This window comes from Camelus dromedarius, chromosome 14 (assembly GCF_036321535.1).
Source record: "Camelus dromedarius isolate mCamDro1 chromosome 14, mCamDro1.pat, whole genome shotgun sequence".
Taxonomy (NCBI): Eukaryota; Metazoa; Chordata; class Mammalia; order Artiodactyla; family Camelidae; genus Camelus; species Camelus dromedarius.
The window spans coordinates 41,854,333-41,868,842 of NC_087449.1; the positions used below are offsets into that span (position 1 = coordinate 41,854,333).

At 44.9% G+C, this 14,510-nt stretch overlaps 1 protein-coding gene across 7 annotated transcripts in view; it reads left to right on the forward strand.

Moving 5' to 3' along the window:
• Nucleotides 1-14,510, forward strand: part of SCMH1 (Scm polycomb group protein homolog 1) — a 149,025-nt gene that overhangs the window by 123,124 nt on the left and 11,391 nt on the right. For all 7 annotated transcript variants that reach the window (XM_064493691.1, XM_064493686.1, XM_064493689.1 and 4 more), the window contains 3 exons: nucleotides 595-795; nucleotides 2,650-2,841; nucleotides 13,074-13,268. In XM_064493691.1, coding sequence (XP_064349761.1) covers nucleotides 595-795; nucleotides 2,650-2,841; nucleotides 13,074-13,268 — 588 coding nt within the window. The remainder of the gene's footprint in view (nucleotides 1-594; nucleotides 796-2,649; nucleotides 2,842-13,073; nucleotides 13,269-14,510) is intronic.

Below are 14,510 nucleotides of genomic sequence, written 5' to 3' on the forward strand. Positions count from 1 at the left end.
GAGGAACTACTGAACCCTCAGGCCCTTTGCATGTTTTTCTTTATTCCAATTTTTTTCTATTTTCACTGCTTTCTTTGAGCCTCAGAACGTGTAGAAGATAACAAGGGACTCTAAGGCCCAGAATGGAAAGCAAGGCAGGTGACTAATGGTGTGACCACTTTAAGTCCAAGGCCAGACACACACAGGCACAGTCTTGCTAATATTGGCATAGCCCACAGCTCTGTACATAGAGCACGTGGGAGATACAGAGAATATGTAAGGCAACCAAGGATCGAAATGAAGTACATGTGTCTGGGAAACTGCTTACATTTCCTTTCCAGTGCACAGAAGACAAAGTGCAAGTGCTGTGCCGTGGCTTTTGGTCTGGGCTGTTCTCCCAGCAGGCTGTGTTCCCAGAGCCTTTGGTCATGCAATTCGGGCTGGCAGCAGCTGGGCACAGCCACCCTCTACCCCCTCCCACAGTGTTTCACCAGCTTAGCAGCTGGGAATCCTGTAGAGACAGAGCCCAGGGTATAAAAGACGAAGAGAACACTGTTTTCTGACTTCTGTACCCTGGATGCTCTTTAAGCTGCTTTGATTCTTTGTCTCCTGCAGTTTGTATTTACTTGAACAAGAAAGGCAGCACGGGCCCCCACTTAGATAAGAAGAAGGTCCAGCAGCTCCCCGACCATTTCGGACCAGCCCGCGCCTCCGTGGTGTTGCAGCAGGCCGTCCAGGCTTGCATCGACTGTGCGTATCACCAGAAAACTGTCTTCGGCTTCCTCAAACGGGGCCACGGTGGTGCCGTAATCTCAGGTAAGCACCCTGGGGCTGGTATGGTTCCTAGCCAGAGGGGCAGGCCTTCTCAACTGGCTGATTTCCAGCAAGGCATCCTGGTTTCTACTTCACACCTGTAGGCTCTGGAGAAACATGAAAGTATTCCATTCCTCAGAGAGTCCTCATTTTCAACTCCTAGAGCCCATCTGGGTCTTATGCCTATTGCTGCTGAGTAGAATACCCACATAGACTCTGCTTAACTGAGCCTCTGAACAGACTCCTCTCCTGCCTGCCTGCCTCACCTCTCCCATACAGAAAATACCAGGGTATTGCTCTAAAGGTGCTCCAGAAGAAGAAATCCGGAGGGGGCTGTTTCAACAGGAGAGGTTCCCCAGACTGCCACAGCCTCCTAGCTGGCTTCAGGGAACCTCGGAACTCTAGTCTCATTCTTTTGACTCGTTAGCCTCCCAGTCCTAAGCCAGCCCTGATACAGGGGAGTTGAATCCCAGGGCAGAGTGGGAAGAATCATCCCTCCCCATGAGACTCTGAGCCAGTTACAGTGTGTGTGTGTGAGTGTGTGTGTGAGTGTGTGTGTGTGAGTGAGTGTGTGTGTGTGTGTGTGTATCCCTTTATTTTCACTGAGAATAGTCACTTCTTCTGCTGTGTGCTGGTCCTGTTTCCATTCTCCTAAGTCTAAAACTCTATTCTTTACCCACCAAACCTATGAAGACTTGACCTAGAGCCTTTTAATCTCTGCTCTAATCTCCTGGCCCTCTAACTCTAACTAGTTGCAATGTCCAGCCTCAAGAAATCCAGCTGGCATGGAAGACTCCATAAATACAACCGGATTCTTTTAGCAAACATTTACGGAGCTCTTACTGTACGTCAGAGGTTATTGCCAGACAGTGGCCAGGGAAGAGGGAGGAAAGAAGATGCCATGCTCAGGCTCTGCCCTGGTGGAAAAGAAAGAATAGCTCACAGCTAACTGTGGGAGGTGTTAGAATATGTGAGAAATGTGTGCAGGCTGGTGTAGGAGCCCAGATGAGGGAGTAATTGGCTGCGTGGAGGATGGGGGCAGGCAGGGAAGGAATCTTTATAGAAGGCTGAGAACTGCATGGGAAATCAAGCCCCCCTTTTCTTCTGAGGCCAGGGCCTCTGCCTGGCCTCTCCTTTGCTTCTATGCGGCAGCCTGTGGGGACCCAGCCTTCTTTAGCAACTCTCGCCCATAGCTTCTCTAGAGTTCTTCCTCTGCCCCAAAATTGATTCCTGAGAGTGACCTATCTCCCCATTTCCTTGCTGTTCTCAGAGACAGATACAGAGGCTTTTTGCTTTTTAAGGATTATGCAGATACATTTTAATAAAAACTAGGGAGTAAAACAAAAAAACAAAACCAAGCATGGAAAAGTTCCAAATGTTGCTGAAATTCCAGTTGCCTCTATCCAGGTGGGACTGTGCGCCCAGGCCATTGCTGGCAGTAGCTGTATTCTCCTCTTCTGCCCAGCTTGTCTGTCCTTGGGCAGTTCTTACGGAAATGGAACCCTAAGTGAACAAATTTCCTGGAGGAGGCCCAGCCAGCTGATGGAGCAGATAGAATTATGTTCACCGTTGTTTGTACAGGTTGAATAAAACCATTCCAGAGCCCCGACAGGCCAGTGCAACAGACCTGGCCTGGCCACTCCCATTATTGCAAGCCCTTTGGAGTTGGAGGCAAAAATCAAACCCTCAAGGGAGGGAGGGGAAGGGAGGGAGGGAGGGAGGAAACTTGAGCACTGATTGCCTCTGTGTAACCAGGTTAGCCTGAGGCAAGCAGTGGGCTGGACTCCTCCTGCCCAGCTCTGCGCTGCACTGCGCTGGCAAGCTGACGTGCTCGGCCCTGTTTACTTAACTCCACAGCCGTGTTTGACCGTGAGCAGCACACCCTCAACCTCCCAGCAGTCAACAGCATCACCTACGTCCTCCGCTTCCTGGAGAAACTCTGCCACAACCTTCGCAGTGACAATCTGTTTGGCAACCAGCCCTTTACACAGACTCACTTGTCACTCACCACCGCAGAGTACAGCCACAGCCACGACAGGTACCTACCAGGTAGGAGCTGGGGCAAGGCCTGGGCTAAGAAAGGGGGACAGGGCCAGTAGCAGCAGCAGTGAGGGCCCGGGGCCAGCCAGCCCTCAGGCCTACTAGCCTGGCACCTACTACCCAAGGATCTGATTTTCTGTCCCTTATCTTTGCCACATCTGGGACTTTTTGGCCTCCTCTTATCTTTACACTCTCTTCAGGATGTTGCCTCCTATCACTAAGATTAACCCTCTTCCTCTGGATTTTTACCCCTATAAAACGGTGGTCCATGGTTCTCCTTCTGAGCTTTAAACTGCACATGGAGCCACCGTGAAGTCACAAGACATCTCCCAGTGTGAATCTGGCAGCAAAGGCCTAACGTAGATCTCCCTGATCTCCCTTGCCAGCAGGAAGGTTTAGTCTCAGGCTACAGATTGAGAAATTTGCTCCCTGGTGATTGGCCAGCCATACACTCTTTCCTTTGGCATGTGGCCCTACCTCCTCCAGCACTGCCAGTCTAGCAAGTCAATTCAAGTTCCTGCTGTTTCTAACTAGATTGGAAAATAACTTTCTTAGTTAACATACCAGACCCACAACGGGAAAGCGGATGCCACGTGGCTGGATCAGTGACTAAGCACTTCCAAGAAAGGTTTGAGTGAATGGAACTCGGCATCTCTGATCCGGAGCACAGGACACAGAACGGCAGGGAGGGGAGGAAAGCTCAGCCTTAAACATAGCGAGGTAGGTCATGTGGAGAGAGGGAGGAAGGGCCCTTTAAGAGGGTCCTCTGGACCTCATCCTGGCCAGAGGAATAGAGGCGTAGTGCTGTCAGCGCTGGGGCTGTGCTGTCTGGTGATGAGGGAGCATAAATCCAAAAGGTACTTCCTTCTGACCTGCACAAGTCTTATTCCCACACTGCTGTCCCTCTTGTCTTTTTGTCATTGTCTTAACAGAATTACTTCTGATAAAAGTGCCACTTCTGGAGAATGTGCTTGGGGAAGGGACTGCTCACCCAGCCTCTCGCTCTCCCCCATCACCTCTGTCTATACTTCTGCACCCAAACGAGAATTGCTTATGTGACTTGCGTGCAGGGCAAGAAGATACCTGAATTTCAAATGCTCCATCTGGTCCCTGCAGACATATTTGTGATCCCCCACTGAGCCTTTTCTTAAGAGAGAACTTCTCATTAACCTACTCTATATTGCTTTCTTTCAGCATCAAAATCTCTGAGAACAGAAGAAGGTATTACTTATAGTTAGGATATTGCACTGGGAGTCTGAACTGGGCATGGTGGAGTTGGTGCACAGAGGCAGGTTCTCCCCAGCTGTTGGCATTCAGGAATTCTGAGCTACACTTCAATCATTAAAGTTAGCCCTACCTGAGATTCTGGAAGAATGGGTACAAACCCATTTCTTGCCCAGACAAACCAGAGCTTTTCCTAGATTTCTGACTCCTCTTGCTCCCTCACTTATCTTTTCTGCCTGCCTGCCTACCTACCTGCCTGCCTGCCTGACTTTTTGATCCACCTCTTATCATTTATCATTTCCTGCACTTTTCTGATTAATTACCCAAACCTCTGCCAATGACCTTGATCTGCATAAAGGCTTTCTTTTGCTTTACCCTTCAGATCTGGTGATTATCACTCCCACCCTTCTGCCTGGCTACCCACTTCTGCTAGTTCCACATCCAAAGGTACCTCCTCTCTTATCCAGGGACTTACTGGAACCCTCTCCCTTCCCTATAATCTTGTCTCCACACTACCCAGTAGGGTCTTGGCCTAACTGACCACCCTTTTCCAGAATAGCTGATAGTCATCAAATGCAGATCCTGCTAGGGTTCCTTACCTAAGTTCAGACTTAGTTTTTAACTCCAGTGTTTTATTTTGAAAAATGTCTAACCTAGAGAAAAGTTGTACAAGTAGTACAATGAGCAGCCATGTGCTCTTCACCTAGATTTACCTCTTATCTTTTTGCAATATTTACTTTGTTTCTTTAAGTATGTATACCTATAATTGTGTCTGTATATTTTTGTTTGTAAATTTACTGAACCATTTGAGAGTTAACTGCAGATAAGAGACTTGATCCTTCAATGCATGTATATCCTAAGAACAAGGAGCACAATACTGTTATTACATTTGAGAACTATAACATTGATAAAGCCTACCAGCAGGTATATGTAGTCCATATTCAGATTTCCTCGATTGTCCCAATTGTACCCTTCATAGCTTTTTTCCCCCAATCCAAGATCCAGTGAAGGATTATCTACTGCATTTAGTTATTCTGTCTCTTTAGGTTTTTTGTTTTTTTTTTTTAATCTAGAGCAGTTTTCCAGACTATTTTTCCTACCCTCTATAACATGACATTTGCATTTTGAAGAATTCAGGCCAATTGTTCAGGTCATCAGACATTATCAAATACTTACTCTGTGTTAGATCCAATAGTGGACTCTGGGGAGATGGCAAGAAAACACACTCAATCCCTGCTCTGAAAGAGTTCTCAGCTGAGAGTGGGAGATACTGGTAAACATGTACGCGGTAAGGGCATGGAACAGAGGTACTCTGGCCCAGCCAGGAGTGATGAAGGAGTAAGGTGAAAGAAGAGGTCAGGGAAGGAGTCCTGAGGGAGGCAATGTCAGATTAGAGTTTTTTCTTCAGACCTGCACATGTGGCTGGATCAAGTAAGAGGCCTATGAAGATCAAGTGAGAGGGCGCTCTTTCTGGTTCTCTAAAAACTGATGGTAATAAATAGGAGAGTGTATTAATTTAGTGGATCCCAGTGACTGTTAATCTTAACTGTAATTGAAATCTTCTTGGCGTTAACCTATGGGTCTGCTGTTTTAGAGTTGCCCAGGTTGCCTTCTGCTGGAGGAAGTGCTTCATTTGTCCCATGACAATGAGTTCCCTGTGCCTGTCTTTGTAGCTGACATCAGTTCTTCTGAGCTAGTTATAAAGTGGTTCTCCTGCCAAGCCCCAAAATTTGCAGGATAAAAGCCAAAAAAGAACTGTGAAATTTCTTAGAATGCCCCTTCATTCCCACACAGGCTTTCCTCATAGAACTGTCACAGTTCTGAGATGACTCAAATGTTCATAATTAACTGAAACTGTAGTGATTCCATTGTTCAGTCAGACAGTCAGTCAGCCCAGTATTTACTGACTGCCCAATGCCAAGCTCTGATTTAGGCATGAGGGATTCCATTGTAAACTAAGAGTCAAGGTCCTTGCACCCACAGCGTTTATAGCCTGGTAGAGAATATGAACAAACAAGCAAATTAATTAATTCATGGTGATGAGCACTTTAACGGAACAAGTTCAGAGTTCAAGAGTTCAAACCGGATATGTCAGGGAAGACTTTCCAGAAAAGATGATATAAGCTTTGACCTGAAGGAGTAGAATAATCAGGTAAAGATGCCACAGACCGAAAGAGATGGAGGAAGGGAATGATGCAGAGTGTTCTTGTTGACTGAGGAGCATGTGGGACGGAGGGGCAAGAGGAAAAATGACTTGTTTCAGAGGCACTGAATGTTGAGTGCGGCTGACATATAAACTAGAAGGGAAGAGGTGAGGCTGGAGCGGTAGCAGAGGCCCAGGCAGCAAAGGTCGGCTTGGCCATGTTACAGACCTTAAACTGTGTCACTAAGCAGAGGGGACCCACTGAAGTGTTTACAGCCATGATTGTGTATGGAAATAACATAATCAGACTTGCGTTTTTTAAAGCTCACTCAGCATACTTAACTATGTGGGAGAGAAGATGGGAGGTGGGGCAAGAGGTAGGCAGGGAAACCAGTTGGAGGTTTTTTAACTCTGAGAGGCCTCCTAGATTTGAGGATTATTCTTTCCTTTGATATCCAAATCTAGATACAGGGAACCCCCATCCCACATAACCCAGAATAAGGTTACATTTTCCCCGTAGCAGTCCATACTTCCAGCTCAGAACTCCTGCTTCTGAGTCAGTTCTTAATCCCCTCTTTCCCTGTCAACACCCGCAGCTGCTTGTCTCCCCTACAGCACTTTGCCCCAGCGATTTGACCCAGCTCCTTATCCTTCATTTCCCTAAGGAAAAACTAACACAAGGCTTTTCGGTGTAATAGACTTACACTGAAGGTTTGAGGGGGAAAAAGATTAATTACCACAAAGAACAGGAAGCAGTTTAACATTTTGTTTTATCTTCGTGTTTATCAGATGCTATAGGTGATATCTTGCTGGCCTCGTCTTTCATCTTAGGCCTCAGCCTCCTGCCATTTTTTAGAACCCACTCTAGGGTTTGGAGAATTCCCTTTTTCCTCTGATTTCTCTGTTCCCTCCATCCCATACCTCCTCCATTTTAGGCCGTCAGCAGGCAGCTCCAAATTCATTTATGATGCAAAGTAATTTTGTTTGCTTTTGTCTCAGCTTTCCCCTCCTACACAATACCCAGACCTTGTCTTTCATACCACAGGTACCATTAGTGTAATTATCCAAATGAAAGGACAGTTTAGCCCAGATCTGTACTTTTTAGGACCTGAAAGAACAAAGGGAAAAAGGTGTGGGTGGAGAGATTTGTTCCATCTGTTCGGTGTGCCCTTTTTCCCTTTTCTTCTGCCTTCCTATGGATTAATCCAGTTTTTTAATAATTCTATTCTATTTCTCTTGTTGGCTTGTTAGCTGTAACTCTTTGTTATTGTAGTAATTGCTTTAGTTTATATTATACATTTTTTTACATATCACCATCTACTTTGAAGTAATAATCATATCCCTTTACATATAGCATAAGAACCTCAAAACAGTACACTTTTTCCTCCTGGCATTTATGCTATTACAATTAATACATTTTACTTTTACACATATTATAAATCCACTTTACATTGTTATTATTTTACTTTAAATAGGTAATTATCTTTTAAAGTTTTTTTTTTTCAAATAAAATTTGTTTTATATTTACCCTTTCACAGTTGCCATTTCTGCTACTCTTCATTCTTTAGTGTAGAGCCACCTCTCATACGATCTCATTCTCTGCCTGAAGGACTTTCTTTAACATTCCTCATAGTTATGGTCTGCTGTAGTTGAGTTCTTTCAGCTTTTGTGTCTCTGTTTTTGAAAAGTACTTGTGCTGAGTTTTAGAGCCTCAGGTTGACTTTTTTGTTGTTTAGGAGCCACCCTAAAGATGTGGCTCTGTTGCCTTCTGCTAGTGTTGTCTCTGATAAGAAGTCTGCTATCATTCTTATCTTGGTCTGTTCTGTGCATCTTTTTCCTCTGGATGCTTTTTAGGTTTTCTATTTAAGCAACTTGATTATGCTGTGCTTTGCTGAGGTTTACTTCATGCCTCCTGTGTTTGGGGTTCACTGAGCTTATTGGATATGTGGGTTTATAGTTGACATCAAATTTGAAAAAATTTCTGTAATTCGTTCTCATATATATTTTCTGTCACCTCTCCTCTGGGTACTCCAATTAGACATATATTAATCCTCTTGAAATTTTCCCACAGTTTACTGATGCCTTTAAAATTTTTTTTAGCCTTTTTTCTGTGTTTTACTTTGGATAAATTCTATAGCTATGGTAAAGTTAGTTGGTCATTTCTTCTGCAGTGTCTGATCTGCTGTTAATCCATCCCAAGTATTTTTCATCTCAGACATCGTATTTTCACTTCTAGAAGTTCAATATGGATCTTTTTTTATCTTCAGTGTCTCTGCTTAACATGCTCAGTCTTTGCTTTACCTGCTTGAACATATGAAATATAGTTAAATCACCTGTCCAGTACTCTTGCCTGTGAACTTCAGCTCCGTGTTCTACCTGGACTCCCAGCTCCATCTCCTCAACTCTGGGAGATCACTGGGCTCTGTCTGATTTTCCCCTCCCTGCACTGTGGCCTGGAAACTCTCCAGACAGTAAGCTGGGAGCAAGCCTAGGGCTCACCTCACCTGTTTCCCCTTTTTCAGAAATCACTGTCCTGCACTACCTAATGTTCAGTGTCTGAAAACTGTTCGTCATATTTTTTGCCCTTCCTTTCTGTTGTTTCAAGCAATAGGGTTTATTGGATCCTTGCTACTCCAGGGCTGTGGCAGTGGAAATCCAAAATGTATCTTGAATCCATGTATATTTTATCTCTACTGCCTTTATCATCATCTTCCCTCTCCTGGCCTGAGAGATCTTTTCTAGCCTCTCTTGTCCCCTTACTACCTCTCTTGTTCCTCTCTGGTCCATTGTCTACTTAATAGCCCAAATGGTCTTCTTAAAGCACAAATTAGATTATGGCACTCCTCCACTTAAAACTCTTTAGTGGCATTCTAATGCACTTATAATAAAATCCAGATGTCTTACTCTGGATTGCAGTGTCCTGCATGATCTGGTCTCTGCTTACCTTTCCAAACTCATCTCTTTGTTCCCTATATTTTAGCTACCTGTTTTTCCCCATTTCCATGACTATTACAAGCTGCTTCTACCTCACTATCTTTCTGAATGTGACCAGGCAGCAACCCCTAGCCATTGCACCAGAGAACCCACAGCAGATTCTTTCCCGTGATCCTACCCAAACCTAGTCAGTTCCATAGCCCTTCCCATAGAATTCTCTGCATGTGGGGAATATCCTGGGTCCTGCACCACATTCCCATCCTTTGTAGTTTTTCTTAGAGATCAGATGTTTAGATAATGCTTGGGATTCATTGAGGGTCTCCAGTGACCCATAAAACCAAGGACATACTGCCTAACACAACTCCACATGGACTCTTCTTCAGAGCACAGCTTAAACATCAAGTTGTCAGAGAAGCCTCACAGGGTCTCCTCACCTAAGAAAGCTCTCCCTGTTGTTTTCTGTCTCAATCCCCTATCTCTTTCCTTAATAATATTTATAATAATTTCTATTTCTCAGCTTGTATTTTGTCATTCTCCCTGCTAGATTAAATAATCCATGAGGGAAGGAGTGATATCTATCTTTTTCACCATTCTCAGTATCCATCACCCTAAGAGTCACACAGTATGTATTTAATAATATTTGTTGAATGCAAGAGTACTTAGTAGAGGATGTGGGACACGTGGTTAAGAGAGAGATTTGTTTTACATGGGAGAGACTTAAGCATACATAAGACCTGGGCTGGTCGCTGAGTCCTGTGTTGGTGTAAGAATTTTCTTAGATCCATAATTCTAATTGTTTCTTGGTCATTCAGTTCACCCTCATGAAGGGGAAAGCAGACTTCTGAGCACAGAGTCCTTGAACCTCAGAAGCAGAAATGGCTTTCGAGATGATCTAGTGTCTAGCCCAGAGGACAAGGGTGGTTGTCTGACTTCTGCTTAAAAACTCCTAATGATATGTTGTTCCCAGTCACCTTTGGCAATCAGTTTTGTTGTTGGACACTTTTGATCACTAAAATACCTTCCTTTTTGAGCTAAAATCTACATTCTTATAACTCCTGCCCCCTGTTCTCTCTGCCTTCCAAAAGAACAAATCTGTCTCCAGCCCTCTTCCCTTCCCATGACTGCCCTTAGGGTGTCTGTCTCCCCTGGCTTTTCTCCAGACTGTGTATTCCCAGGCTCATTCTCTTTTGCCATGAGTTCTAGGCCTCTCACCACCATTCTGGTCATCCTCCACCAGGAACTCTAGTTTTTAAGTTCAGCCCTGCAATGTGATACTCATAAGATATGCTTCTCACTGAAAATAAGCATGTAAGAGCAAGGTCATTGTCTCTGTCTACCTCTGCATATCCCATACGTACCACAGTGACCAGGACACAAAGGGTCCTCAACAAATGTTTGTTGAATGAATGAATGAGCTCCCTCTCATGCTGATTGTTCTCATGTCTCCAGCATATCAATAGAAAATGTAATTCACATTGACCCTCTGAGGTTAAGTGTTTTCATCTCCATGTTATAGATGCACAAACTGAATCCCAGAAAAAGGATGGTGATCATTGACTAATGATCATACCAGGAATAGAACTCAAGTCTTCCAGCCCCAAATTCTGATCTCTGGGCCAGTGGTTTCAAAGCTTGTTTTATTTTAGTAGTGGAACTCCTTTTTTGCAAAGGTAAGATTATATGAAACTGGTATGCAAAAGTTAAAACCAGAGCTGTTTTGATAGAAGCTGGGATGCTGCCCAGAGCTCTACCCAGAAGCTGGGAGTTGTACAGGGCTCTGTGAAGTACAGCTGGAAAGCATAGCAGTCTTCTACCCTGACATTATCCTCCTGATGGTAGTCAGGGTCTCATTTGATCAGCCTTCAGCAGACTGGGACCTCCCAGAGCTTTGGGCATATTTCATTTTTCCTCTGCATCTCATTAGGATAAGATTTAATGACCTTGCCTAGTCCAGGTGCAACTAGTCCAGATTTTCAGACCCCTCAACTCAAAATCCAGATTTCAGTTGCCATGCTTAGCACTGCCAAGAGGAAGAGACACTGATTTTGCGTCAGCATCTGGTAAGCCCCTGGCATTGTCATCATAATTATTCTTCACATCTGTTAGCTCATGTGAAGCAGGTGAACTCCTTCCAGTCTTCACTGAGTAAAATGAGGGCTGAAAAGGTGAGATTATTACCGTGCTGATAAATATAGAAATTAGAGTTCACCTTTTCCTTGAGCTATTGCAGAGAACTTGGATTTGCCACTCCAAATCTGAATGAAGAATAAAATACAGCTCCCCACCTTTGTAAAGTCCATCCCATTCTGTTTTCTCATTTGATGCTCTCAGCATAACAGAGGGTGATTTTTCGCCATTTTACAGATGAGGAAACTGGTTCTCAAAGAAGACAAACATCTTGCCTTGGATCATGTACTTGGTAAAAGGCAAGATCCCAGAAGTAGAACCGAGGTACCTTGTTTCCTGGATTGGATTCCTGTTCTTGTCTCAAACTGAGACACTACTGTATAATCATCTCTCTTAGAAACTAGGAATCTAAAACCTCACCTGTAGAAATGTAGTGCGGTATCCTGGAGCCTCAGAGACTTCTCTCTTCAGAACCATTTCTAGGGAGGGGCCTCATCAGTTAAACTTCCTGAGATAAGATGAGTAGCTGTCTCATGCTAGGTTTGACTATAATCCCATGGTTACCAAGAGATTTTAGGTGAATATTAGAAAGTAGTCCTAAAATTTTAAACCATCTTGTCCCAGAGGTCTTTTTGTGTGCCAGACGATCTGTTTGAATTTAGTGTTCATCAGAGGCTCTAAATGAATCCCAAGCATTATCTAAACACCCAATCTTTAAGAAAAACCACAAAGGTCAGGGTGTATGGTCCAGTACCCAAGACATCTCCCATAAGCTGAGAATGCAGTGGCCGGGGCTGAGGTGTGGGTGACCTGACTTGGTGTGGGTAAAAGCCAACCATGGGAGAGTCTGCTTCAGGTTCTGTAGTGCAGTGATTAGGGGCTCCTGCTTGGGGTTCCGCCCATGGCCATGGTGTAGAAATGTCAGGATGAGATTCCCTTTATAAAGGCTTTCATAGCCATTCTCTTTTGATATTCACAAATTCCTTGGAAGAAAGAGGCCTTCCAGGTTATAGATTAGGAGGCTGAGGTTTTGAGGGAAGCACCTTGCCTGCTGAGTGGCAGAGCCAAATTCTAACCCAGATCCTGGTCTCCATGCCCACACTCTCGTTATTGCACAACCCCAGCTTCCTTTGAATGTTTCCATAGAACAAGGCAAATATGAAGGGAGGGAGGGAACACAGTAGCAGATCCTTTGCAGGCAGGCTTCTAGCCAGCCATTAAGAAACATTTCTTAGACGTCCTGCTGGTTGAGAGGGTCAGCTTCGAAAGTGCCTTCATCTAAGCAAGTGTATTTCTTCCTCTGCACCCCTCTTCCCTCCCTGCTCTAGCATCTTGTGTGTTAGGGTAGCTTCTTCCCAGAATAGCTCGCTCACCCTTCCTTCCTTCCTTCCTTCCTTCCTTCCTTCCTTCCTCCCTCCCTCCCTCCCTCCCTCCCTCCCTCCCTCTCTCTCTCTCTCTCTCCCTTTCTTTCTTTCTTTCTTTCTTTCTTTCTTTCTTTCTTTCTTTCTTTCTTTCTTTCTTTCTTTCTTTCTTTTCCTTATCCAGAAAAAGCATAAGACATCCAGACCAGAAGAAAACTCAAAGACCATCTAATGTAAGAGGAAGAGTCTCTGAGGAGATCCAAATCCAGAGAGTGGCACTGGGCTTGACTGAAGTGAGAGCCAGAGCCATGACTGGTACACAGGCCCCCTGAGACCCTGCCCAGGGCTCTCTATTTCGCTCTTACTCCACCCAGACAGGTTCCTGGGAACCAGCACCCTGGCAGTCCTTCCAGGCTAGTCCCTGCTCTAACTTTGGTTTTACTGTTTTCCAGGTGAGACCTTTGCCCTGGGAAATAGTCTGGCCCGGTCCTTGGAGCCACACTCAGACTCAATGGACTCCACCTTGAATCCCACCAACCTTGTCAGCACCTCGCAAAATGTTCGAACCCCTGGGTACCGGCCTTTGCTTCCATCCTGTGGCCTCCCACTGAGCACTGCCTCAGCTGTGCATAGGCTCTGTTCGAGGGGTAAGCTTTTCAGAGTTCTGGCTCTCCTGCCTTGTCTCATTCTTTCCTCCATTCCTTCCTGAGCCCTGGGAGACCAGAAAGGACTTCACTCTATTGTCCCCTGCCTGGTGGTGACTGGGTTCTGGGCTACCATTGTGCCTGGCTAGGCACCTGGGGAGCAATTGAAGCTCTAGGATTGGCTGGAGAATAACAGAAACTAAGAGCCAAAGAACTAGAGCCAAAAGGACAGGAAAGGAGTCATTCATTCATTCATTTGTTAGTCATTTATTTGAACACCATCTGTGTTTGTCATGGAGGATACAAAAATCAATCACTTCTTGTCCTCAGGGAGCTCAGAGTTTTGTGGGAGAGACAAACACTTAAATAGATAGTTGTAAAACAACCATCTGAGTGTGGCTACAGAGATAAGCTTTGCGTTGTATGGAGACTGCCAGAAGGAACACCTAACCCAAGCTTGGTAGCCACGGGAAGCTTCCTGGAGAAAGTGTCTGAGATTTTAAAGGTCAACTGTATGAATGTATCGGGGTGGTAGGGGAGGGAGAGCTTTCCAGGGAAGAGAGTACAGCACGAACAGGGCAGAGGGATAAGCGCTAACACAGATTGTGCCAGGAGCTGCATGCAGCTTGGTATTGCTGAAAAACAAAATATAATTCTGTGACTTTAAAGAGAAAATCCTGGAAGTGGCAGGGATTATATCATAGAGGGCTTTAAGTGTCATATTAAAGAGTTTGGAGTTGATCTTGTAGGTAGTGCGAAGTTACGGAGACTTTTAATTAAAGGCAAGACTTAAACGGGTTTGTGTTTCCAATAGATCATTGACTACTGTGTTGAGGATGGATTTGAGGAAGGAAAAAACTAGAGAGACCACTTAGGAAGTTACTAGCATAGCCCTGACCAGAAATGACAAAGGCCTAGATTAGGGTAGAAGGTTTGTAGAACGGAGAATAGATTTGAAAACTGTTCATGCAGTAAATTTAATTAGATTTGAGGGTTGTGAGGAAGGAGTGGAAACGTCTCCCAGGTTTCTGAAAGGGGTGGCTGGATAGGTGGTGGTTTCATTCACTGAGAGAGGGAACCAACCATAGAAGAGAAAGAAGGGCAGGGAACCCATGGGTCATCTAAGTGATACCCCACAGGCAGTGGCTATGCAGGTCTGATCCTCAGGGAAGAGGACTGAGCTGAAGTTAAATATTTGGCATATAGATGCAAGTTGAAGCTGTGGGGTGAATGAGACCCACTTCC